General features: G+C 41.2%; 1 protein-coding gene across 10 annotated transcripts in view; it reads right to left on the bottom strand.

Moving 5' to 3' along the window:
- Positions 1 to 1,750: 1,750 nt before the first annotated feature.
- SIPA1L2 (signal induced proliferation associated 1 like 2) overlaps positions 1,751 to 27,534 on the bottom strand; it is a 254,858-nt gene continuing 229,074 nt past the window's right edge. For 9 of the 10 annotated variants that reach the window (XM_049867910.1, XM_049867906.1, XM_049867905.1 and 6 more), the window contains 4 exons: positions 18,256 to 18,387; positions 8,259 to 8,382; positions 7,268 to 7,349; positions 1,751 to 3,071 (listed from right to left, as the gene is read on the bottom strand). In XM_049867910.1, coding sequence (XP_049723867.1) covers positions 2,925 to 3,071; positions 7,268 to 7,349; positions 8,259 to 8,382; positions 18,256 to 18,387 — 485 coding nt within the window. In that variant the 3' untranslated portion in view covers positions 1,751 to 2,924. The remainder of the gene's footprint in view (positions 3,072 to 7,267; positions 7,350 to 8,258; positions 8,383 to 18,255; positions 18,388 to 27,534) is intronic. The other variant, XM_049867913.1, reaches the window with a different exon arrangement.

The raw sequence follows: 27,534 nt of genomic DNA, 5'->3' as shown, positions 1-27,534 counted from the left end.
ATTTTCCTAGATTCATACTTTGTACATTCCAGGTTCCGATTATTAATGGATGTTTGAACTAAGAATGGATTTTCCATATTTAAAGGGTAGTAAATAAAAGTAAAGGAGCCTTGGTGGTACAGGGGTTAAGAGATGGATTGCTAACCAAAAGATTGGCGGTTTGCACCCACCAGCTGTTCTGCAGAAGAAAGATGTGGCAGTCTGCTTCTGTAAAGATTACAGCCTTGGAAACCCTATGGGGCAGTTCTACTCTGTCCTATATGGTCGCTATGAGTCAGGATCGACTCGATGACAATGGGTTTAAAAAAAAAAAAAAGAATATGCAACAGCGACAGTAGGTGACTCCAAAAGCCTAAAATATTTACTCTGCCCTTTGTAGAAAGTTTGCAGAGTCCTGTCCTATACAATCCTTTAAAAGTCTGGATAACCCTTTGAAAAAATAGATATTATGCTACTATCCCGCTTCATCTTCCCCTTGAAGCTTAGAACAAAACCCAAGCACTATCATGGACTACAATTCCTTAACAATCTGGTTTTTGCCTGTCTCTTCATACTCACTCTTATCACTTTCCCCTCTGGTACCCATTTTCAGTACATCCCGATTTCCCAGATTCCTTGAGTATGATGAGCCCCGGGGCCTTTGAACTCTGTGTTCACTTTACCTGGAACACTTTCCCACCTTCTCATGGCTTGTTCTCTACCTTCAAAAGTCATCTGCTCATGGAGGTCCCCCTGACCAACCTGTCCAAGTCTCAATTCCTCATGTTTAAAAAGGGATTGATTAGAGTACCTACCTTATAGGGTTGCTATGTAGATAAAGGGCTAAGAGCAGTGCCTGGCACACAGTAACTATTCAAAAAATGTGGCTACCGTAATGATTATTTAAGGGAGCCCACCCCAAGCATTCTTTGTTTCACATTTTGAAGAGACCTTCTGTTCGTCTTCCAATATCAGACTGTGAGTTCTGTGGAGACAGGGCCTGGTGGGTCTAGATCATTTCTGGATGCTGTGTTCCTAGCCCAGTGCCTGGCAGACAGAAGGGAGTGAAAAGGAGAGACCTATAATATCCTGACTCTGAAAAGTTGCATCACTGGGGGCACATTGGAGGCGTGCCTGCATCTTTCAGAGAAGGCGGCCCCATGCTATGACACCTATGTTTATGTTTGCTAGAGGAATGTTAAGGATGTTGTTCAAATGTGAGCAATTCCTTTTAGGGAAAACTCTAGGAAACACTTTGCTTCCTGGGAATTCCAGATATGGTTTCTGCTCTCAAGGATTATGCGTTACTGTGTTTCCCTCTCCACTTTGGTCTATGCTCAGTGTCTTCTTTCTGTCTTACATCTGATTCAAATTTACAGTGACCCTTTCCTGATTATTTTCAAGTCCTTACTATTTTATTGCAGCCCTACCTATTATTTATTGTAAAAGACACCAAATTCTTCATTGAATAAGATGATTTTTTTTTTTAAAGGGCAACCTTGAGTAAATTACTTAAACTGAGCCTCAGTTTACTCATTTGTAATATGGGATCCCACCAGCTACCTATTAAGGATACTGTTAAGATTACATGAGATTAATGAAAAGAGAATACTGCCTGGTACGTAGCAGGTATGAATATATACAAGTTACTCTTCACTTCAAATCAGTCTGGGATTCTATAAGAAGGTGGCTAAACAGTATTTAATACAGATCAAGATCATAAATGACCTGAAAGAAATTCATGTATATTGACTGCTTACATTCTTAGACCCTAAGAATCTATATTCACCTGATAACACCATTACTTATGTGGACTTCTTTTAAACATTTATTAAAAAAGCAAAATGTTCATCTCAAATATAACAGTTAAAAATGGTAAAGCAATACAAACAACTTGTGACCTAGCAGCATCCAGTTGTTAGAATTTCCCCGCCCCACTTCTCAGTCAATTCCTGGCAAGCCAAGCCTCTTCTGAGCTTGCTGCTATCTACCTTCCTCATCATAGTGCAGATAAAACCAAATTTTATAAAATTAACAATTTAAGGTTAAATAAGCTTAAATAAGGGTGTTAAATACAAGACACTTCATCAAAGCTTCTGTACAAAGATAAACAAATTTGGCATTGTACAAGTGATCCAGCTGGCTCACGGCACACAGGAAAGTTCTAGTAATTAAGCAGATTCACTCTTTTTTCAGCACAGCGTTAACTATACAGAAGTGAACGAAGAGCTGAAGTGACTACTCAGTGAGCCATTTACAAGGCATATGTATCTTTTTTTTTTTTTTAATCAGAACACTATTAATATTCAGGCACCATTTGTTCCTGCAAATAAATAAGTCTCTAACGTAACTGCATTCAGACTAGAGCTAAGCCCATCAGTGCCTTTCCTTCTTTCCCCCAACAGTTTTCCAACTATTCACTCCGCCTCCACCCTTATTGCTACGGTAATGTGGCTGTGGGAATAAAACCACTGTACATACAAAAAATAGAGCACCTTTAACATTAAAGTATATGTCTGATTATTTGCTTTTATGCTTATTTTACAATACTAAAGCCCAAACTATGGTAAATTGCTTTAACATCTCTACCAGGTCACCTGATACATAGGAAATAAAACCCAACTACGTTCCCTCTTGAGGTGAACCCCAGCCAGCGCACCATTTTAGTAAACTCTAAAAGGAAAAGGTCCACGCCGACGCAGGGTTACATTCGTCTTTACACTAGGAGTTGTGTTCATCTTCACATCAGCCTTGTTCTCTGCCTTCACAAGGGGCCACCAAGAAGGAATCGAGGCTCCAGAACTTGCTGGGATGCATGGTGCTGGACAGAGCGGAAGAGCAAAAACACTACGACTGATTGAAAGCATAGTTAGAAACCACACTTTTGCGACTTCGCAGGGACCACGGGCATACTCATAGTGGTCCCTTGGTGGGGTATGAACTGGTTAGGGTTTTTTGTCAATGGTGCTGAAAAACCATTCTGTGAATTTCCGCAGCTGAGCTGTGGCCGTCTGGGACTCCTCCTGCAGCCGCATGTTATCTTGTCTCAAGTGCTGAACTTCAGCCTGAAGGACCGCCTTGTCCTGCTTCTCCTGGCAGCAGAGGAAACAAAGTAAGTCGTGGGCGTGACCGACAATTCTCTCCTCCTAAGCCTATATTTGGTCTCAGCTGGGATCCGTCAATCCTGTATTCTTATTTTTTACTTATTGACTTATTGGTCTTGACTTCTGCCAATGAGAAAGGGGGTGAACAACTCCACACAGTGCCTCCTTTCATGTCATTTGGCTCCCAATTTGTATCAAGATGGCTGTTACATATGAGGATTATAATCACATTTTATATTATCCTCTACCCAAAAACTGCAGTAAGACTACAATAAGAAGTTAAAAGTAACATCCTTTAAAAAACGCAGAGCTTTCCACATGAACTTTTTATTTACTGCGCAAATTAATCAACGTAGCTATTATGTATGTGCGTAATGAAATAAACACTTAGGCACTTCATTCCACTAAGCTTTTCAGCTATACCCTGTTCCTGAAATGACCTTAAAAGTTTGTCATTAAGAACTATGTATAACACAAATTTCAGTTCTCCAAGTGCTGACAGGGATGCCTTTCTCCAAATAGAGAAAGAGCGTTCATCATCAGAGTATAACCATAGGGACTTTTTTAATGGGATCTGACCTGACTGCTTAGCCCCACAGATGCCCTGATGCTTGGCCACTCTGTGGGGTCTGCCTTCAGGAAACCCTTGGCCTGTGTGGCATCTCTCTCAAGGTTTCTCCTATTACTTGGTTCCTCCCTAGGCCTCCCCAATATCACCTGCCTCGTCACTGGCTTAGAAGACCAGTACCAAGAGGGAGGCTTCAATCAAAACGGATGAACAACTCTCCAAAAGGACATCAGGACCAACCCCATCTGCCCTGCAGCTGGTCCTGCCCAAGTCGCTGTAAACAGTTTGTGCTCCTCCGTTATTCCCAGGATCCTCGTTCCAATCTGGCTCAGACATCCCTGCTGTGACCCCACTGCCCAGCTCTCCCCACCCCCAGACCCTCTGACTGCGACCATGAAACTCAAACCTTCTACGGCTGTCACTTAAACCTTCTCAAGCCTCTTCTCTGAAACCTTCTCATCTTTATGCTCCAAATGATACTGCTCTAGAGGACACTGCTCCCCCAGCAGCCCTCAGTGCTGGCTCGTTTCCTCCCACAGCCCGAAGAACACAGGGTTGGAGGTAGGGCTGGTGAACTCCCCGTTCCTCACTGCTCGGTTCAGATTACTCCTCCCTAAAATGCCAGCTTCTCTAAAACACATGCCCTTAGGTTTAAGACCCACTACCCTTCTCGTTTCAATTAGAGTTGCATCCCTAGTCCCTGCCATCATCAATGGAAAATGCGAGCGCCTGGTTCACTCTCCTAGCCATCTTTCATCCTTCCTGACCATTTCAACTCCACTTAGACATTCCACCCCGTGCTCTGGACATGCCGTCTCTCCAGACATCCTCGCAATGATCTTGAAACCCGCCCTTCTCAGCGCCCACTCCCATGGCCATATCCTATGCTGCCATTTCCCCTAACTGTACCCCTTCTTACAGCTGTTTTAAGCTCTCAATTCCTGAACATCTCCTGATTTTTTAAAAAATCTCCCCAGATCCTGCCCCCTCCACTAACAGTCTAATCCACCGATCTGACCTTATCTTCGCTGGCCATCAGCACCCCCATAACAGCTCTCTGTCCATCAGTTTAATCACATGCTTATCACTCCAGTGTCTTTGTTTCTTTCTCCCTGTCTTGCTTTCCTAAGCCCTATAACTACAGCTGGAGACAGGGCACCCAGCCACCCCAGCCTGCCAGGGACTTTCCTGGTTCTAGCCTTGGAAGTGCCGTGCCCCAGGAAACCTCACAAACCTTCCTTTGACTTCCTTTCCTCCCCCTACCTATCATCTTCCAGTTACTGAACTCTACTTCTTTCCTCTGGGATAGCAGAACAAAGGCTCAAAAGAGTTGTCTATACTTCCCCTTCAATTCTCCTCCTGTTCCCTCCTGAGTCTACTCCTCAGGACTCGACTGACATTTATTATTTAGTGTCACCAACCATCTCCATGTTGTCTAATCCATCAGTTAGTTTTTTCAGCAGCATTTGACAGAGCTATCTCTTGCCATCTTTTAAAAACACTTTCTTCTCTTGGCTTTGGACACACCATGCTCTTTTGGTTTCTCCTATCTCACTGGCTGCTCCTTCCCAGGCTCCTCTGTTGGACCGTCCTCTTCCTGACACTGGATCACTTCAGGGCTTGGGCTACGGGCTTCTCTTCCTGATGCCTCCAGCCTGACCCTTCTGACTTCCCTTCCATGATGCCATAAGCCTGCTCCGCCACAATATTTCCCACCTGAGGAGATACCACCACCATCCACCCAGCTGCTCAGGGCAAAAACCTAGTGCCATCTTTGACTGCACTCTCACATCTCACGCCCAATTCATCAGCAAGTCTCGTGGACACTTCTCACCATTCCCAACATCCTTCTTGTCTGGACTACGGCAAGAACTTCCTGGTTGGTCTCCTGCTTCCCTTCTTATCTGTCCTACTCCACCATCTGTTTGCCAGAAGCAGCTGGATTGATTGTTTCAAAACATAAGTCAGGTCGTGATCATCTCTTGCTTAACACCTGCCACTGGCTTCCAATCCACTTGGAACAAAATCCAAAGTCCTTCCCCAGCCTGAAAGAGCTGCGGGCTCTGCCCCTGCTGCCTCATCTTCCTCCCTTCCCACTGTCCTCCAGTGCCCCACTCTGGAAACACTGGCCTTCTGAACACACATCAAGCTTACTTCTGCCTCAGACTCTTCCATCAGCTCTTCACCCAGCCTTGTCACCAGATATTTATATCCCTGGCTCCATGCTTTATCCACATGCCTGCTCAATCAGATGTCACCACCTCAGAAAGGCCTTCCCCACCTCTCTCCTACTGAGTCACACACTGTCCCCTTATCCTGCTTTATTTTTCCTTGTCGCATTTATCACTATTGGCGTTATATCTTGTTTATCAGCCATGCCACTACAAGGGCAGAGTTGTCTTATATTCCTAATGCCTAGAATCCTGTAATAGGTTCTCAGCAATTCGTTGCTGAAAGAATGAATGGGTCACACCTACGTGAAGCAGAAGCCATCACAGGCACTCTCTTTTCTCAACCACCAAACTTCCATGTGTGCCTGGCTCTGTCTTTCTCCTCTTCCCTGGATTCTAGTGTAAGTGGCACCTCTCCTCTGCCCTGCAGCTCCTCCCTCCACCTGCCCTTGGGTCCCACCCCTCCTCTTTCTCCAGGACCCCACATTAATGATCACTCTCTCCCTGCTGTATCCCCAGCACAGTCTTCTGATGAGCTCTTCCTTCCTCCAGCCTTGTCCCGAACCTAGCATCCACATTTATAGACGATCTGCTCCTATTACAGTCCTTTCATGGTTTCCTCTTACTTTCAGTCTCAACATACAGTACGCTTTGTAGGATGATCTCTGTTTTTTGTCCAGCTTCATCTCTTCTGCTCTCATCTACACCCCTGATGCCTCAGCTATGCTGAATCACAGCACTGCAATTCCCCAACCAAACGCTGAACAGGAGGCCCCCTCTGCATGGAATGCGGTCTTCCTCCAGTTGTCCTTTACTCATCTGTGGCTGGGCCCTGTGCATGCTCCTAGCACAGCACTCTTCATCCCATGAACGGTCATTTCCACCTGTCTGTCACCCTTCTGAGGCAGGCACTAACTCTTGATGTATCCCTAGGGTCTAGCACCATTCTGATGATACACCAAGAGGGGAGCATATGTTTGTGCAATGAATTATTTATTCTTTTGAGGGCCGATCCGCACAGGCTGATGTGTGGAATAGAAGCCCTGAGGGTCTTGGTATTGACTAAGTAAGAGCATAGTAGCTTGGGGAGACCAGGCTTTCTGGCAGCAAACTCCTCTCATGTCAGCTTATAAATACTTGGTACAATTGCTAACTCACTGAATCAAAAACTGCTAACATGCTGTTTCTACCTCCCACTGAGGACTGGCTGTACCCAGGCCTTGTCGCAGTTACAGTCCTCCACTGTGATCCTCTTTTCCCCTAAATGAAATGTATTAGTCCCAGGCCAGAAAATGGAAACAGATCTCAGGAGTCCCCCGTCTACTTACTGCCTGGTTTTGTTTAGGGCAGTTATCTTTCTTGGTCCTTCATTTTCATTTTTAATAGTTAAGAGGGAGGGGCAGTACAAGAGAAAGTGTTTTATGGACTTCAATAGATTACTTTACCTTCCGAAGGTCAGTCTGCAGTTGGCGGAGAATTAACTCCAGCTGATTGACTTTGCCAGTCAGTGTTGATGGCGATCGCTCCCTAGCAAATAAGGATGTAATTAGAAAGACTCAATGTACTTGAAGTCAAGACATTTCATTCAGGTTTTTTTTAGTTGTTTCTTTTCATTCAAAATTATTTCATGTACAAGGAAATAAATAATATTATACCAGATTGAAAAAGTGTACATATTACTGCTTTGGTAGAAAATCCCTTCTGGGTCTCTACTGATTTGAAAAAGGATTCAGAATCTCTAGGAAAGAGGTTAGCAGGAAAACAAAAGACACTTAAATGAGTTTAGCCAACCGAGACAAGGTAGACCAGAATGAAGTCCTGGGAACCAAATGTAGATTCAATTTCCCCAATTTGTTGATTACCAATGTGAACATGCAAGTTACTTATAACTCAAGTTCAAATACAAGTTGGAGTCAGAAATGGATGACACTGGGAAAGAATCTATATTCCATCGGGGTAAACATGTCATGAATTTCTGAAGGACTTTAACAGGCAGCATGAGCCACGGTCAGGAACTAAGGATCACAAAAGGAAACATGCCATGGCCAGATCAGTATGCATGGCAGCAGAGACAGATGGTGACTTGGCAGGTGGAGGGCTGAGATCAGCAAGGTGTACCTGCCCTAGTGCCATCACAGTGATTAGGTGGCAGAGTGGATTCCAAGGACTCCACCCCTCCACTCTGTCAATGAAGCTCTGCCTTCCTGAGCAAGGCACTGGTAGCTGCTCCTAGACCTGTCCCAGCAGGCAGGGTCTGCCTACGGGGTGGAGCAGGCATGCAGGGAAAGTCAGCCCTACTCAGCCTCTCTTCTGGATTTTGAGGACTGGGATGCATAGGTGGGACATGGTCTTCCGGGCAGCCTGGGGTGAGCTGAGTAACTGTTAGTTATGGGGGCTTGGGATAGGGGAGTGAGGGGGGCACAGAGGTCCACATACCCAGTGGTGTCCAAGAAATCCTTCCCATTGCTGGGGTCCATACATAAGGGTAGTTCCTGAGCCCCTTCCAAGTTCTGCATGTGCTGCATGTCTGTCAAGGTACAGAAGGAGGCCACTCTCTGGTCTGGGCAGGTGAGAAACACACACAGAAAGGGGGTTCAGTAATAGCCCACCACAATGCTTCTTAGTGGAAACGAGTTCAGTAGCTAAATAAAATCTTTCCCCCCTCCAACTCAGTTACTGCTCTGTTTAAAACAAAACAAAACAAAGAAAAACAAACTCAGGCAAGCTACTGACGATCAGAAAGCATGGAAATTGGCTGTCCTTCCCAGGCTGTATGACATACACACATCACAGCCATGAGGACGACTAGCAGATCCTATATTTGCTAAAGCCAATTTGCTTTCTTCTTTCGACATCCCAAGATATATCCAAGCCGCCAGTTGTGCATGAAATAACAGAGCTGGATGATGATTTGACTAACGGTAACCAGGAAATGGACCTCTCCTCAAGCTCTCCCCAAACCTGGAGAACATTCTGGAGACAGAAAGCCAAAACATATCTCCCATCAGCATCCCCAACCCCCAGAGCTTCGGTAACCATGCAGACGTGCAGACATATGAAATATAAAGGAAAGTTCATGAAATATCAAGAGCCAACGATCAGCCCCAGACAATCACCTAGATAGGACGTGTGGTGACAGAGCAGCCCAAGTTCTTCATCTGAGTCAACACCTGAAATAAGATTTAGAATTTTCCTATGAACAGAAATCTCTCTCTACACTTGAGAACCTCTGGAGCCCACATACAGGTCAAGTAATGGTATCTTGTAAAAACATGGTGTGTGTGCGTGTATGCGTGCACACACTCCAAAGAGTCCATTTCATGAAATGCCCAACAATGTGGTTAGATTATGCGTCTCATGTTTAACTGTCCTGGCTGAGCGCATGGCGTTAGTGTACCACAAAGACATGTAGCATACCACACACACGCAAATCCAACCATAAACATACGCCACAATTTTGGGCTTATTTATATGACTCACTCTAAGATATTTCACTCCAAGAATGTGAAGATAGTGGTGGTGAGGGAGATTAGCTAAGTAATCTCACTAGAAACACTTCAAGGAAGATCTGAAGGGCACAGTATTTATAGCAGAAGGAACAATGATCAGTATGACTACAATGCCTTATCTTAGCACGCAGTCATTTCTATTCTTGGCACCAGTAACTTCACAGTCCCTGCTTCAAAAGCTAAGTAGGAAAAGGAGTACAGTATTTTTCAGAATAGGTACTGAGTTAGCCCAGCTCTGGAGGCTAAACCTTGACACAGAACACTAGTCCAGAAATGTTGAATGGTACGCAGAAAAAGGTTATGTTTCAAACAACGTGGAAGTGAGAATCGGGAATATATCTAATTATCCACTTTTCTCCATCCCCTAAGGCCTCTCTCCTTGGTTTCTGAGCACATACAGGCACTTACAGTTGGAATCCGAGGGCCCTGGCAGGTGCATTAATGCTGCTGCAGTCTTTTTTATATGGTTTGATTAATGGCTGAGAAAATGCATCGCAGTCCATGTCAATGGTGCTCTGTTCTTAATTTATCCCATTCTGTTTCTCTCTTGCTGCTGGATGAGCAGCCTAATGAGGCTACCTGCTTGTTTGGTTTATGGAGGGTCATGTACTTTTAGTTAATTAAAAAGGATGGCAGTGTCAAAGGCTGCTAAGAGCACGTGAAGAAAACCTGGGAATATAAAGTCTTGGGCATGGTATAGGGGACACAACCAGTGCCCCTATAAAGGTCTAAGGACCCTCTGAAAGTGGGGCAGAGAGTTCACCGAACTACCCATTGCACAGGAAGTTCTCCAGGCTCCTCCTCCATCAGGCTTTCTAAACACCTGGAACAGGGATCAGGCGTCCTCCAACCCACATTTCTGTACAGCTTAAGAGTATCCTTCTCCACACTTCAAATCTTTTAAGAGATGGTAAAGAGTCTGTAACTAATCATTCCCGAAAGACAATCATGCTACCAATTAGGGGCTGAGTAGTAGGGTTTTTCCATATAACAAAATCATTTGTAACTTAATTCCTATTAAGGGCATAATTTTAGCATTGTCAAAATTAAATAAATGTACTTCTCTTCATGATACAATATGGCTGACAGTGGTGGGGCAGAAACCGTGGGGACGCTAGCAGGGGAGCAGCTCTTAGGGTGGGTGGGAAGGTCTGGGCTATGGCAGTACCTAAGCTCGCCTCTGTTCTCAAGGCCCCCAAATAATGCAACACAGCACATCTTTTTTTTTTTTTTTTTTAATCAACAGCAGATGCATTTTTATTCCTCAATGAACTTAACTACTGATGAAGAAGGAAAGTCAAAAGAAGATGATAAAGCATTCTCCTCACTTTTTAAAAGAGCCCCATTGACTCATCCTCATTTTATGCAACCCAGTGGTGCTTTGGTTATGATTCTATCCTTCTTAATATATTTGGATCTGATGGTCAAGTCTAAATACCTGGATGAAAACATCTCAGCTGGCTTCATCGAGTTTCTCCTTAATTGATAAAATACCCAAATATTTGACAGAAACAGAAATTGCTACTGGCAGCCATTCAGACACTCCTTGGGGAGAAACAAGGTCCTACTGGTCAAGGGGCAAGAATCCAAAAATAGAGTTCTGCCAGCAATGTAGTTTCACAAAGAGGATTTACTCTGGATCGGAAAAGCCCGGGGTGGGGGAGGGGCGGCTGAGGTGCGAACAGAATGCTGCCTGATGAAGCAGACACACTGAACTACTTTACGAAACAGCTAATCTTAGTGACAGTTTCTAGTCAGTGGAAGCTTCATTCTTCCTCAGCTTATTTCTGTGATGATAAATATTCAGTAACCAAGTAATTGTTACATTGAACCAAATGGCCCAAACCATAACAGAGGTGTGGGAATACCAGGTTCATTTCTTGGTTAATACAGGAAAGCTATAGCTCCCCAAACTCCACATATGCCACCTGTATCATTTTTCCCTCCCATTGTTTGCCTGTGGAAGCTAACCTGGATAAGGTGGGACATAAGGCATGGTTTCTGCATTAAACAAGTCAACCCTTCAAATAATCTTTAAAAGGAAAAAAAAAAAAAAGACAAACCTTATTTCAATGTCAATTTCTTGTTCTTTTTTTTTTTTTTAATCAAAGGGGTGATAATGCATTTAGCACTAAACAAAAGGACAGTCAACAGACTAATTCATGTCAATCTAGAACTGGGAAGGCAAAACAGTTACATGCAAATGACTCCCAGTAACTCACTAGGCTGCCAGGAATACTGCTGGAGAACTGTAAGACCAAGTCTGGATCAGCTTGGAATGAATGTTCTGATCCATTAGTCATGTTTGCCAAGGGCGTGGAGTAGCAGAATAGCACCTGCCCAGATATTTGCCATTGAGATAGACAGGCATGAGGACAGATTAAACTAAACCTGTTTTCACAAACAAAGCTGTTCTCCATGTTTGTTCCAACTGCAGAGGAAACAAGGCTGGGCTTTGCAGTTACATGTAGGAAAGGAAGCTTTCTGATTCTGACAACTGTGCTCGTTGGGCTGCAGAAAGCAAGTGGCTGGCTGACTTAACTAACTACCAAACCAAAAAACCAACCAAACCCATTGCCATTGAGTCGACTGCAACTCACAGTGACCCTGTAAGGACAGAGTAAAACTGTCCCACAGGGTTTTCAAGGCTGTAAATCCTTATGGAAGCAGACTGCCACATCCTTCTCCCGAAGAGTGACTAGTGGGCTTGAACTGCTGACTTTTTTGTTAGCAGCAGAGTGCTTTAATCACTGCACCACCACGGCTCCAACTACCTACCAGGGAAGAAAAAATAACAAGGCTATACTGGACTTTCAACATAAAATACTTTGGTTTAGGTCTTTTGCAGCCCATGATGAACACATTAATGTAGAAAGATGACAGTCCTCTGACTCATGAACAGAGGAAAGCATTGCCATTATCTTCTACGTAAGATACAACTGTTGTTGGCCTGGAAGTTTTAATTTCTTACTTTTGAGATAATTTAAGTTCATTTACTCAATTAAATTTGGCTTTGTATTTTTCATCTATGTAGAAGTCATTTTTTTTTTTTTAATAATTGCTACCATTAAGGTTACACAGAATGTCACATTTTGTTTCAGTTTTGTTTATGTTTATACAGACAGACAGACACACACACAAATTCACACAGTGGTCAGATATCAGTAACTTTAAGCAATGTGTTAACATTAAGCTGAAGCTTCAGAACTGAAAATGTTAGAAAACCAATACACTGTCTTCATAAAAATTTATGCTTATTATGCTATGTAAGAAACCAAGGATATATGAAAAATAATGAATCGAAAGCACAAACTTCTGTTTTTTTGGAAGGCACACTTATGTGGACAATTTCCTCCCTGATAAACTGGGTTGTTTACTCTGCACTTGTCTCACAGGGCTGCATTGTCTCACAGTGCTGAGGCAGCTGTGGGAAGAGCATGAGAGCTCCCATCAACGGGGGAGCCGATGCCCAGATCAAGAAAGGTTTTCACAGTCCATGAGCCTTATACCATGGACGACACTGATCATTGCCTTTTAAGTCTGTCTTCATCTAAAACAATGCCGTCCATTCAACAAATACTCAAGAACACACCAATTATCTACTTTGGATATTCTGATAAATGAGAATTACTTTAAATTTTACCACTTTTAAAGATGCCACTTCCCTTCCTCTGCTTCACTGGCCCATAGCCAGGGTTTCTAGTTGGGTTTGTTCGCTTTACCATACTCAAGGGGGGATGGAATCTATTAGATACACTATTAGGTATCCCTGAACCTTATTCCAAGTATGACAAAGTGATGTATTAGATGTGCCATGTATTTTATGACGTAAAATATCAGTTTTCCAAACTGGTGTCCTTCCTAACCTCTCTCTCACTCGACCCTCACTGCACAGGGGTGGTCTGGGTCATGGGCTCCAGCGAGGAGTGCAACTCCACACTTGACTTACTTTCTCAGTACACCTACGAAGGATTTATCAATGTTTTTAACATTAGCTTTTATGGGGGGTAGAGTTTAATTAATATTGGTTATTACTTATTAATTAATGATTAATACAGATGCATGATGTTCCTGTTGAAAGCTTTTTTTTAGTCTTTGGAATAATTTCCTATGACCAAACTCTCAGGCATTAGATTTTTGGTAAAAGGGTGGATACATTTTTCTGGCTCTAGCTACATACTATCACATGGCTTGAAAAAACAAGATGAATCACTTTATAATTTTTATACCAGCTGTGAGTATAGCTGTGAAGATAGCTTTCCAGAACTGTTGCATTATTTTGCATATTCAACAGGTGTGCACTGGTACTCATTATCATTCCAATTTACATGTGTGGTTGAGTATTTTTCAAATAGTTATTTATTGTATGCGTTTTTTTATTTTGTGAACTGTGTATTCATATGCCTTGATCATTTGCTTACCAGAGTTTTTGCTGGCAAGTTCCTTTATGTACTTTACATATGATGGTTTTATCCATCACATTTATTACAAGTCTTTTCCTATATTTGCCTTTTTATTTAACGTTCTCTTTCAGTTTCATAAAAGGTCTATATGCTTAAATATTTTGTATCTAGCCATATTACATTTTGTATTTTCTTTCATTACTCCATAATTAAAGCGCTACTTTGCTTCCAAAATGTTAACAATCTTTTTTTTTTTTTACTTTTCCTAAATCAGACTTTTCCAATTTCTGAAACCTTTCTTACCTAACTCTTAACTATATCAGATTTCTGTATGAACTCCTCATTTTTAGTCAAAAGGACTCATTTCTATTTTCAAATCATTTTTATACAATTTTAATTATTATTAAATTTATACTTACTAGTTGATTAGTGTTATTCATTTATAATGGAGTTTTTGCAAACCCCAGTGGCGTAGTGGTTAAGAGCTACAGCTGTTAACCAGAAGGTTGGCACTTTGAATCCTGGAAACCCTGTGGGGCACTTCTACTCTGTCCTACAAGGTCACTATGAGTTGGAATCAACTCGACAGCAACAGGTTTAGTTTGGTTTTGGTTAATGGACTTTTTTTGTTAAACATTGTTCATCTATTTTCTAAATGGATGTCATTAAGTTCTTTAACATATTCCTTTACATTTTAATTGAAATTGTGCTACAAATTATAAATTTGTACAAATTACCTTAGGAAGGGCTGTCATCTTTACTTAAGTCTTTCTATCCATTCCCATTCCTACCTATATTAAGACTTTGCAGTTATTAAAGTATCCCTTTGATTTCTCTCCTTGTAATTCTAATGATTCCCAAATAATGTATACTTCAAAGTTGCTGATCTCTATTACTGTCACAGTAGATGACTGTCTGCAAAGATGGCAGCTGATAATTTCTCCCATCACATGTGCACAGGCCACTCCTCCCATCGAGAGGTGCAGTCCATTTCCCTACCCTTGATTCAGGGCTGGCCTCGTGATTTGCTTTAATCAACAGACTGCGTTGGAAATAGTGTTCTGAAGCTTTGAAGACCAGGCCTTAGGAGATCTTGTAGCTTTTGCTCTTCTGGTTCTCTAAGCTGCTGTGTAAAGAACAGTAACCCTGCTAAAGATGGAGGTCCATCCAGACCACAACTGTTCCTGCCATCCCTGTCACAGACACGAGTGATATCACTGGAGTCCCAGCTAAGCTCCAGTTAAATACAGCTGCATGAATGGCCCCTCCTGAAACCACATGGAGCAGGAGAACCACCCAGCTGAGACTAGCTGGCAACAGAATCATGGGAAATAATAAACCGTTGTTTTTAGCCATAAATTTTCGAGTGGTTTGTTATACAGAAATAGACCACTAAAAACTAAAAACAAACCATCAACACTTTGAAATGATGCTTATGAAATATAAAACATATTCTTGAAATACTTATTTTATAATCTGTAATAATTTATTTTTAATCTTTCATACTTTCTGGATATAAAGCCATATTTATAATTTTTTTCTATTTCCAGTACTTATTCCATATTTCTTTTTCACTGTCTGTGTAAAAGACAAGGATCACCAGTATGGAATTAAAGGACATAGTATCAAAAGACACCTTTGTTTAGTTTCTGGATGTAAAGGATCTATTTATATATATATTTTCCATTTGGTACTATACCAACTATTTCGAATAAAGTAGATATTCTTTGTTAGGCTACAGAGGCATCACTCAAATCTTAATTTTTACTAGAAATAGGTGATATAGATACAAGTTTTTAAAATTTTTTTGGAAATTGATGTAACTTTTATTTACTTCATATACTGCAACTTATTATAATCAAAGTTTTAAAAATTAAACCAGTTTAGCATTCCCAGACTAAACTTGCACCGATAATAATGAATCTTTTTAAATTCACTACTGAATTTCATCTAAGCTTTCTCACATCAGTATTCATGACTGAGATTATCTTATGATTTTTTTTTTTCCTTCATGTTATCAGGAAATAATCCTATTATACAACAAGGCTGCTACTGAATTACAAGAAATATTTGTTCTTTGAAACTTTGAGACACTTAACTGTAAACTTACTAGTTTCGGGTGCTATTTGGGGGTTGGGGATAGTCTTGGATAACTTTTCAATGTCTTCCCACTTTGGCTTTCAGCTTTGCTTTTTAACTCCTTTTTCTTTTAACAAGTATCCAATTATCTTATTTATCAAACTCATCCCTATATACCTACTTGACATTACTTAATTTTTTCTCTTATGGATTGGTTGGTGTCAACCTCTTTTCTCATTCTGTATTTTTTTAAAAGTCAAATTTGCTATTGGTTTATCATCATTCAAAAAACAATTACTGATTTAAAAATGACACAAATTTCACTTGTTGGCTGCTTTTTAAAATTTTCTTTCTTTCTTTTTGAGTTTTTCTTTCACAACTTTTGAGGAATCTTTTCCAAGTACAGCTAGTTTAGTTTTTTTTTTTATTTTAATAAATGTTTTTTAAACAATTTTTTTTTTTTTTTTTAAGAACTACTCTGGCTAAAGTCCAAAGATCTTAAGAGGCAGCATCTTTTCAACATCACTCATTAAAAAGAAATGCTCTGATTGTATTTCTTAATTCTTCACAGCTCAACTATTATTAGAGTAGCATTTAAAATATTCCAAATTGTTAGAGTTTTCCTTTGTGATTTGCTTCTATTTTTGGTTTTAAATTCTATTTTCATTGTCTTGTGGTCAAAAAATGTGGCAGAGAAATCCTCGTTCATTAGGGAGGGAATATACCAAATGACTGAGCACAGGATACCTAAAGGACCATCATTCACAATAACACACGCTACGTGGTGTCCTGTATACTAAGTGAGTTTAAACATATTTAAGTAATCATAATTGAGGCAGATAAAATTATTGCCTCTGCTCAATTCTTAAATAATACATAAAAACCTGTTGCCGTCGAGTCGATTCCAACTTGTAGTGGCCCTATAGGACAGAGTAGAACTGCCCCATAGAGTTTCCAAGGAGCTCCTGGTGGATTCAAATTGCCAACCTTTTGGTTAGCAGCCGTAGCACTTAACCATTACGCCACCAGGGTTTCCTAGTAACATCTAAATTCTTAAACTCATGTTGTTCGATGTCAATTTTAACTTGTAAACAAAGATGGAATATATCATATGCCAAAATGTGTAGCTAAATGAGAGAGAGCAATGGGGGAAGGACATCTGCTAGAGCTGAACTGCACTATGGTGTCTCATTATACTACATAGTATCTCAATTCAGTAGGCAGGAAAACTCCATTCCTTTAAAGCCAATTTTCAAATGTGCTGACTAAGTTATGTCAAAATAAGGCTGTGGTATTATTCCAGAGGGGTCTGAGCTCAAGGCATTTTGAAATGTCTTTATCAGTTTTTACCAACTAAATAAACAAGCACATGAAGAGTTTTTGGACTATCTTTTCTTTATAATATTAGTCGAGTTCAAAAATGGCTTTGAGAACTGGTACAAAACGACGATCATAAGCAGGCCAACTGGGTTATCTGGGTGAAATCATTTCTCTTTAAAGTAGTAAGACAATTGATCATACCCTGTTCCACCATATTGACTCATATTAACTCACATCAGAGTGAAGGTGGTTACTGGCCGATTTAACCCAAAGGGACACTGATACAGAAAATTTAATTAGCCAGATGCCTGGAGTTGCAAATTCTCAACTGAATTTTCATAAACTATTGTTTCAAGGTTTTTTATTGTTTCAAGGTGTCACACTACCTGACAGAGCAGCATCAAAAATTACTGAAATTCTTAAGCATAACCCTAACTCTTTCCAGACCCTTTTTTTTTAAATTAAGTGTGAGGTTTGGAAACTCCTGAAAGGTCAGATAACCAAAGTCCTCTGCCCTGGCCAACATAATCACATTCTTTCTGTTTATTTAGGTAATAACGTACCAGTGGCACCAGCCAGCTGGGATTTCTGTCATGCATCTTTCTACTTTGTCTGAATGCATCAACTGCAATCTACACTCTAACTTTAGTTTAGAAGCACTCTCTACACCAAGACTCTAGACTCCTAGTCCAGTGTTCCTCTTGCCAAACCAGGGAGCTTCAATCTACTTAAGGACCGTTTCTCTCCTATCTTACCTCATAACATTGAGAGGAGAAATACAATTCAGGTCCTATGTGATCACCTCTGCTTTTCACACAGACATCCATAGAGGAAAAATGACTTACCCCAGGGTCACAGCTGGTACCTGAGCTAGAATTCAGGTTTTATGATTCCTTGCCTAGTGCTCCTTTTACTAAATTACCTGATCTTCCTAAGGGAACATCCTTAGTCACAGCTCAAGCCTTGTCCTGCTTGTTTTCATCCTCAGAGATGGGCATATCATCCTAGGCTTTACCCCAAATGACCCTGGATACATTTGCCCTCAAGCTGCCCCCATGGGCACTGCAGAAACACACTCCACAGGGTAGGTGAGTGACCTGCGTTGGGCTGGTCAGTCTTTACCTTCAAATGCCCGTGCAGCATCCACAAGGTGAGACCAATCCAACCCTGTGGCCGTGTCTGGGAGGGGCATCAGGCCAGGGTCTGTGCACTTGGACTTATCTGATAAGGACCCATCGGAGAACCAGAACTCATCTAAACAAAACAAAGCAGAGTGTCAGACAGATCACAAACACCATGTATCATGACCTTGTCCCCTCACAAAGGAGCTGAAGGAGCTTCTTTTTAAAATATCTCCTGCCCCCAGCTAGGAGACAGTGAGCTGCAATTACCAAGAAGGCTGAAAAATCAAAATTTTTTAAAAAAGCAGCAAACTATGGTTATAGCAATATCAACTTAGTATAAAGGCACTAAGATTAATTTTGTTTTCATTATTAACAGACAAGAAACAGGGAGAATGGTATTTTATATGCTATGCACAAACATGGTGGTTGGAATACTTTTCTGACTTAATTAGATGGCTTTTTATAACTGCAAAAAAAAATTTATTATTTTTATTTTTATAACTGCTTAAAGTAGAAATCTCTCACCTATCCTGCATTTAAATGTTTGGCTGTACATATGAACCTTGTACATGTCTTTTTCTCTTTAAACTCTCATTACAGTCTTTTAAGTGTGTTCGTTCGTCATTAATAGCACTAGTTGTTAAGAATTCACTATGCATTTGGGTGCTCATTTTCAAGAGGCTTCCACTGACTTTCTTTTACCTTGTGTTTTCCGAACATGTCCGAATGCTGCATGCATCTGCTTGTGAAAACATCTGACTAATTAGAGCAATCAAAATAATGACCACCTGGCTGTCTGAGCCTGCAATCAAACTAAATAAGGGACATAATTAACCAAACGCACCTGTAATTTTTGTATTCACATACTTTTGGGTCGTGGTGAAATGCTGGCATCTGGACTGAGATGGACAGCATTCATAAACTTGGCCTTGCAAAGGACTAACAGTCGCCCACTCACTTGACACCTTTCAAATGCAGCTCTTGGCGGATCTCTGGTAGTTGCAGCTACCAATCAAGTCATTTTTTTTTTTTTTTAAACCCTTTATTGTGTTTTAGGTGAAAGTTTACATAGCAAATGAAGTTCCCATTTTACCATTTTTATACAAATTGTTCCATGACATTGGTTACATTTTCTACAATGTGCCACCATTCTCATTATTTCTGTTTGTTCTGTTTCCATTAATCTGGCTTCCCTGCCCCTCCTTAGGTCTCATCTTTGTATTAGGTTAAATGTTGAGTGCTTGGTCTCATACAGTTGATTATTTAACGGAGCACAGTATTCACTGATGGTATTATTTGGTTGAAAGGTGTTCACTGGGAGTAGCTTCATTCCAAGTTCAAAGGGTATCTTATGGCAATAGTCTTATAGTCTCAGGGGTTCCTCTAGTCTCTGTTGGTCCAGTAAGTCTGGCTCTTTTTTAGGAATTTGAGTTTTGTTCTAGATTTTTCATCCTTTCCATCCAGGATTTTCTATTGTGTCCTTGGTCAGAATGGTTGGTAATGGTAGCTGGGCACCATCTAGTTCTTCCGGTCTCAGGCTAGATAAGGCTGTGATTCACATGGGCTATTAGTCCTGGGGACTATTTTCTTCTTTAAGTCTTTGTTTTCCTTCATTCTCTTTTGTTCCAGATAAGTAGAGACCAATAGTTGTATCTTAGATGGCCACTCGCAGTGTTTAAGATCCCAGATGCTACAATGTAGAACATTATCATTATGAACTACGTTATGCCAATTGACCGAGTTGTCCCACCTGACTATGGTCTCAAGCCTTCAAATCCAGTGAACCAGTTCCGCAAGGTATTTGGTTATGTCTAGGAGGTATCCGTAACTGTGTCCCCTATGTGGTTTATTAAATATATGAATACGTATATGGCACAAACATGTATATAAATATGCCTACAGATACACCTATCCATGCACACCCACACACATGTGCCTTCCTATACACATATAAGCATACATATCTACCTATGTAACCACATACAATTCTTTTGTGGTTATTACTGTCATTGTAAAACTTTTTGTTATAGTATCTACTGACATCTTCCCTTCTTCTTGGATACTTCTTAGGGTCTTCAATTACCTTGGACAAATTGTGCAGACTTCACCCATATTGTGTATTGCTTTTTCCATCACCAAAAATAACAAGTGTCTACTATCTACAGAGTGATTCTCCCTCTGTCCCCCCACCCCCCCAGCCCTGGGAACCATTAAAGAACATTGCTCTCTGTGGGCACACCCATTCTTGACTTTTTAAGTGTGACCATACAATATTTGTCATTTTGTGATTGACTTATTTCACTCGGTGTAATGTCCTCCAGATTCATCCATGTTGTTTTGTGGACTCCTTATTATTCTTTATAGTTGTGCATTATTCCATTGTATATATTGTAACACAATTTGCTTATCCATTCATCCACTGATGGGCACTTAGGTTGTTTCCATCCTTTTGCTATTGTGAATAATGCTGCAATGAACATAGGTGGGCATATGTCTATTCTTGTCACCGCTCTTGTATCTCTAGGATATATACCTAGGAGAAGGGTTGTTGGATCATAAGGTATTTCTATTTCTAGCTTTTTGAGGTAATGCCATATTGTTTTTTCATAGTGGTTGTACCATTTTGCAATCCTATCAGCAATGTATAAAAGTTCCAATCCCCCACAGCCTTGCCAGCTTTTGGTGCTTCTTCTTCTTATTTTTTTTTCTAATCAGTGTCATTTTTGCAGGGTAAGAGGTTATCTCATTGTAGAGCTTGTCTGCTAACCAAAGGTCGGCAGTGAGCATCCACTATCCGCTCCTTGGAAACCCTATGGGGCACTTCTACTCTGTCCTATAGGGTTGCTATGAGTTGGAATAGACTGACGGCAATGGGTTTGTTTTTTTTGGGGGGGGGGGTTAATGGCCAGTGATTGCAAGCATCTTTTCATATATTTGTTGGCCACCTGAATGTCCTCTTTGGTTAAGTGTCTGTTCATGTCTTTTGCCCATTTTTTGATTGGATTGTCTTTTTGTTGTTGAGCTGTTGAAGTTTTCTATATATTTTAGAGATCAGATCCTTATCAGATATGTTATTGTTAAAGATTTTTTTCCCAGTCTGTAGATTCTCTTTTTACTCTCTTGGTAAAGTCTTTTGATGAACATTAAGTATTTAATTTATAGGAGGTCCCAGTTATCTACTTTATCTTCTGTCATTTGTGTACTTCTGGTTTTGTTTGATAGGCTATTTATGCTGAAAATTAGGTCAACTCATTTTGACCCTATGTTATCTTCCAGGAACTTTATCATTTTAGCTTTAACATTTAGGTCTTTGATTCATTTTCAGTTAGTTTTTGTACATGGTGTGAGGTATGCATCCTGCTTTATTTTCTGCACATGGATATTCAATTCTGACAGCACCATTTGTTAAAGAGAGTATTTCTTTCCCATTGAATGGACTGTGCCCCTTTGTCAAAGATTAGCTGCCCACAGATGGATTATTTTACTTCTGGGTTCAAATCATTCTATTTTTATCACTATCATGTGTAGACATGTCATTTGACTCCAACTTATTCTACCAGTCTCCATTTTGAAAAGAACATCAGTAGTAAATATCTTCTCAGCATAATCCCTACTCTCTTCCCTTTCCCAACTGTTTCTGCCCCCTAGCAGCTTATTCTGAGTGTGACAGACTTTGTCCTTGCCAAAGGTAAACAAGGATTGCATTAAAGCAGCATTGCTGGAAAGGGAGTTGGGAAGTAGAGAAGGGCTAGCATGCATTCCCTTCTGTCCTCTCCCTACAACCTCCAGCAGAAATACAGCAGGTACAAGGAGCCCAGCTCTACAGTGTTGAACAGGGGTTGGGGCTGAACCTGCTCCTAGGTCTTTAACCAAAGGCATTTAAGATTCAAACCTCAAACCAACAGGCCATGATCCCAGGGATTTTAATCACTTGCAAAGTCTCCTTTTTGTCCAGCAGATATGCTGCATTGCTTAAAGTAGGTTTTCTGAACAATCTGTAAAGGAATTATTCAACTAAGGTGGAAATTCTTTTGCCACCAATTTCTGTGTGCTTGAGCTCTTCAGAAAGTAGGGATAAGAGGGTCACAGCTCTGTGAAGGTCACAGAGGCCACACTGACTGAAGCCTGGTGTTGACCTAAGCATTCTCTTTGGAGAGGGGAAGCATCAAGAAGGGGGAAATTAAGCAGGTAAATGAGTATTTCTACAGAAAGTATGGTCTAGTGGTCACGTTTTACTAAGAAATGGCAACTTGAGGATTCTCTTTATAAAGAAATAACCGTTTACTTGAATTTCTGGCATTCTTAAAGCAAAATCCAGCCTAACACACATTCTGGGTTCTGTCTGCTTTCGTCTCTAAAGCCGTTAAATGACAACATTCTCATTGGCTCTAACAGGGGCCAGAAGTTAAAAAAAATAGAGCAGAGGGGCAAAATGCAACGAGAACGAAGGGAATAGATGGGGTATCTTATGGATTGAATTGTGTCCCCCCAAAATGTGTCAACTTGGCTAGGCCATGATTCCCAGTACTGTGTGACTGTCTACCATTTTGTCATCTGATGGATTTTCCTGTGTGTTGTAAATCCAACGGTACTGGGGTTTATGATGTTAATGAGGCAAGATTAAAGGTAGTTATGCTAATGAGGCAGCATCGATCTACAAGATTACGTTGTATCCTGAGTCAATCTCTTCAGGGACATAAAAGAGACATGTAAGCAGAGAGATATGGGGGAACTCATACCACCAAGCAAAATAGGCCAGAAGCGCGTGTGCCCTTTGGAGCTGGGGTCCCTGCACTGAGAAGCTCCTAGACCAGAGACAGACTGAAGACAAGGACTTTTCTCCAGGGTCGACAGTGAGAGAAAGCCTTCCCCTGGAGCTGGCACCCTGAATTTGAACTTCTAGCCTACTATACTATGAGAGAATAAATCTCCATTTGTTAATGCCATCCACTTGTGGTATTTCTGTTACAGCAGCTCTAGATATCTAAGATAGGGCGCTACTAATGTCTCTTGCTCCACCACCCCCTTCCCTTGATCCTGTTGCAGTTGTGTGCTCAAAAGCTGTATTCCTGCCAGTATAAAAAGAGAAAAACAAAAAACCAATTGCTGTCAAGTCAATTCCGACTCATAGTGGGCCTACAGGACATAGCAGAACTGCCCCACAGGGTTTCCAAGGAGTGGCTAGTGGATTTGAACTGCCCACCTTTTGGTTAGCAGCTGTAGCATGTGGTAGCTCTTAACCACTGTGCCACCAGAGCTCCCCAACTGAGTATAGCAGTCTCTTAAAGTTCTGACTCTTCCTGAACAGCCCTGAAGTCCCATGACATGTGGCCATTTGCAATTCTGCCAGGGCTTAAACTTGAATCTCAGAGGCTGGGAGGCAGATGGCCTAGAATAGGTCAGGTAGTGAGTGCACCCAGGTGTCCACAGCTCCACTGGCTCTGAAGCTCTCTGATTGAGTCCTGTGTACATCTCCTGCAGAGGCCACATGCTAACATGGTACTGATGACTTTGGGATCTATGAAGGTCTCAGGAGCTACATTTTACAACCAAAGGTAAGTCCAAGGCATACTTCTAACCTCCAATTTCTATGGAGAACTAGGGAGTAAAAACAGGGAGTAGAATTTGTGATATTTCTTCTTTATTACAAAATATCATCTGTCCTTGCCCAATGGTGCACAAGACTTTCTGTCTATTTACTTGACACTGCAGAGCTGGCAAAGAAGCTTGGTAGGTTAGTTGAAGTCTCTTTTTCTTTAGAGTTTATTTGGAGCACTATTAACTATTAACTAACTCTTAGTGCATCTATGATGCATTTATTAGATGACTACTACAAACCAAGTGATAGGGAAACACAGGGGACAAGACAGACAAGGCCCTACTCGCACAGAGCTTACATGTTCGTAAGAAAGAAACAGTAAACAAACAAACAAAAAGTAAGTATAAGTAGAGGTTAAGTGTTCTGAAGAAAATAAAAGAGGGTGAAGTGAGGGAGTAGCTTGATGGCATACTCGGGGAAGGCCTGTCCAAGGAGGTGCCACTTGAGCCAAGATGTGAATGATGAAAAGGAGCTGCTCAGTGAGGAGGAGAGTTCGGGTATAAAAAGCTCTGAAAAAAAATACAGACTAAATCTAAATTCATTATCTTTCAGTAAGCAGGAAGGGTCTAGCATCAGTGACAACGACCTTCAGTAAGATCCAGCTATACTCCTCCCTGAATAATCAAAACAAAAAGCACGCACACTCTCTTTAGCACTGGTTGGCAAATCACGTAATTGGAAAAAACTACTATCTTTTTGTCTGTGACTCCAAGCCATCAAAAAGCCTTTCTAATAATGTTAAATTAAAATTTAGGTGTCATGGCTATCTCCTGTTGATTCAGCAGGTGTTTACCAAGCACCTACTATCTTCCAGGTGCTACATTAGAACCTAGGGATCTAACAATTACTAAGATACAGGTTCTGCCCCCAAGGAGCTCAGGACACAAGGAGATAAATACTGCTGCTGGTGGCTTGATGATAGGGGTTTGGATGCATGCAGCCTAGACACAGGTAAGGAGTGAATTATCACTTCTCAGCTCTCAATGCCTGTTATGTGAAACCCAGATCTCCCAAGCCTTGTGTTACATTGGGAGCCCACACTGCTGTTTTGACCAAGTCAGAAAAGAAAGAGCCCTTTCAGTTGGTGAAGTAGATAGCTTCCGGGCAGGGAGGGAGCACAGTGGTGCAGGCTCAGCAGCCCGAAGGTTCACAGGCTCACCCACATGGAGTACTGTGACCTCCACATTCCTCCAGGTGCACTGCAGACTAGAAACCTAAACCAGCCATGCATATATTCTCACTCAAGTCCAAGAAGATAAGACACTTGGTGAGCAGAAAAGAACACTAATTGCAATTGTCTGACCTCCATAAACCTTTCTAGGAGTTCTGAGAATGTTACAAACAGGCTGGGAGGAGAGAACACTGTCCAATGAAACGCATTTCTACAGTACAAGTGGGTGCGAAGCTGCCCTAATCACCTCGGGGGAGGCTTTCCTTTCTCACCTCACAGTTCCTATTCACCAAGTCACAAGCGGGCCTAACAGTTCAATTAAGAGACTGATTGGTTCTGAAAGATGGTTAATGTGCACCACTGCCTGGGCTCCCTGGTCTCTGGCCTGGGACATTGATCTGTGGCTTCCTGTTTATCATGACCTGAAATCACAGTAACCATCTTTATTGAATCTGACTTTATTGTTAATATACTAAAATGCTGAGGTGGCTTCCTGAGAGCCTTTCCTGGTGGTCATACATCTGAGGTTTCATAGTTACCCTCCAGAAACCAGTGGATTATTTATTACAGGGGAGACTAAGAACCTTTGAAAAAAAGAGTAAGGTGTGCCATGCTGAATCAGCCACAGCCCTGCCTCAGGTGGTGTTTGAGAGGGGGCCACGAATAATCTTCCACAACGCTAGCCTTACCTAGGAGGGTGTCCCTCACCAACCCCGCTGCTCTCCTCCAGGAGCCCTGACCACTGATGACATAAAACATCCAAGTCAATGCCTCTGCTCTGCAGCTTCTCTTCTGAGGACTAAATTCTAAGTAAAATACTAAATATCTTTTATTTATTCTAAAACTTTCCTTTTTTTTTTTTTTTTAACTTCAAGGAGCACCCTTTGTGAGGTGCCTAGTTCAGAATGATAGTATTTGGGAAAACACCTAATAACTCTGTTTTTATTTTTTGAAACAGAAGAACTCCTTCTCTTTAGTCTGTCCTTCTAGGAAGAGTCCCAATCAGGAATTACCTGTATGCGCACTGGGAGCCTGTCAATGCTTGGGACTGTACTGAATAAACGCAGGTGCCTAGTTTGTCAAAGAGGAAAAGGATACCATGGATGTTTTTCAATATCACCTGGAATCTGGTCAATGGACTATGTGTCCAAATGCTCCCCTACCCACATTTTTTTCCTATCTGGGCCACTAAAGAAATTTTATTCTCAAATCCACCAATGATGGAAATAGACAAATGTCCTAAACGAAATGCAGACACAACATTTCAGAACTATTTTCAATGTCTGGAAAAGGTCATATTTTTACACCTCCAAGTTGAAGTTATAATGATACAGCACATTTCAGTGACTTCACAGGAAATGTATATGAGTCATGACATGAATCACATCCAAACGTGCTTGCTAAGTACCTGTCTCACAAGGCTGGATTAACATCTTGGTCTCAAGAGAAGAAATATGCTGAGATGGGTTCAAAGCTGGGACTTTTACAAGCTAAAATATCTGAAAGAAAAGCCCGTGGCTGCAATAATTACATGTAAAAAAGGTACAGAGATTAGCTCTTCAGTATTCATTGTGAAGCGACGAATATGCTGACTCTTTCCCCTTCATTATCCTCCCTCCGAATTATAAACAAGATCTGAATTAGTATCTACTTACTGGTGAAAGATTTTCTCTTAGAAGATTAGCTGCTTCCTAGGAATTCTCTAGGTTTAAATTTTAAAAGAAGAATCTGCATGTCTTCTGAGTTTTTTGCCTAAGTCCACATAGCAAATTCAACCACCCAGTGCTAGATATGACAGAACTACCCTCCACTCCTAGTTTAAATATAAAGCCATGTCCCTCTGAGAAACTCAGTTATTCACCTGGGGAACTTCAAATATTGCTCATTTCTCACACAAAGACATCTGCTTGGGATTAGTGTTCACACTTCAGCTTTCTGGTTGTCCCAGTTCGACTGTCAAATGACTTTCAGAGAGTCATACCTTCTTAGAGACAGTGAGCTGACTGACCAGAAAACCAGGCAGCTGAGAATTAGGAAAATCAGTCTTGAGTAGATACACGTAGTAGTGATTACACAGGTGATTGTGGCAGTCATTAGACCCCAAGAACTAGAGTCCTTCAAATGACAACTCCTTCCTTGAAGCTCAAATGCTCCTGGGTGCAGGGTGGTGGGAATCAGAAGAAAGTTTTGAAGGGAATAGGCATCAATACAAATTATTTCCAGTTTCCTCATCTACATTTTGCCATCTCACCCATCAAACCTGGAGAATTTTTTGAGTAGTTCCTTAGAGAACGACAAATGGCAAGCACCACTCTTATTGCCTGCTCTAAAGAATTACACAATGAAGACAATAAGGCAGTTTTTAACCCTGGACCATGGATAAACAGTGCATCCTGCTTGTGTCCTGTGTATACTTTTAAAACATTAAAGAAAAGTACTGCTCCCGTCTTTCACACGGAAGCAACATGAAGGTAGAACGTGAGAACTGGATTAACAAATACACTTAG

This window comes from Elephas maximus, chromosome 24, assembly GCF_024166365.1.
Source record: "Elephas maximus indicus isolate mEleMax1 chromosome 24, mEleMax1 primary haplotype, whole genome shotgun sequence".
Lineage (NCBI taxonomy): Eukaryota > Metazoa > Chordata > Mammalia > Proboscidea > Elephantidae > Elephas > Elephas maximus.
Note: the sequence above shows the minus strand (reverse complement) of the source record. Positions and strands in the feature narration are given on the sequence as shown.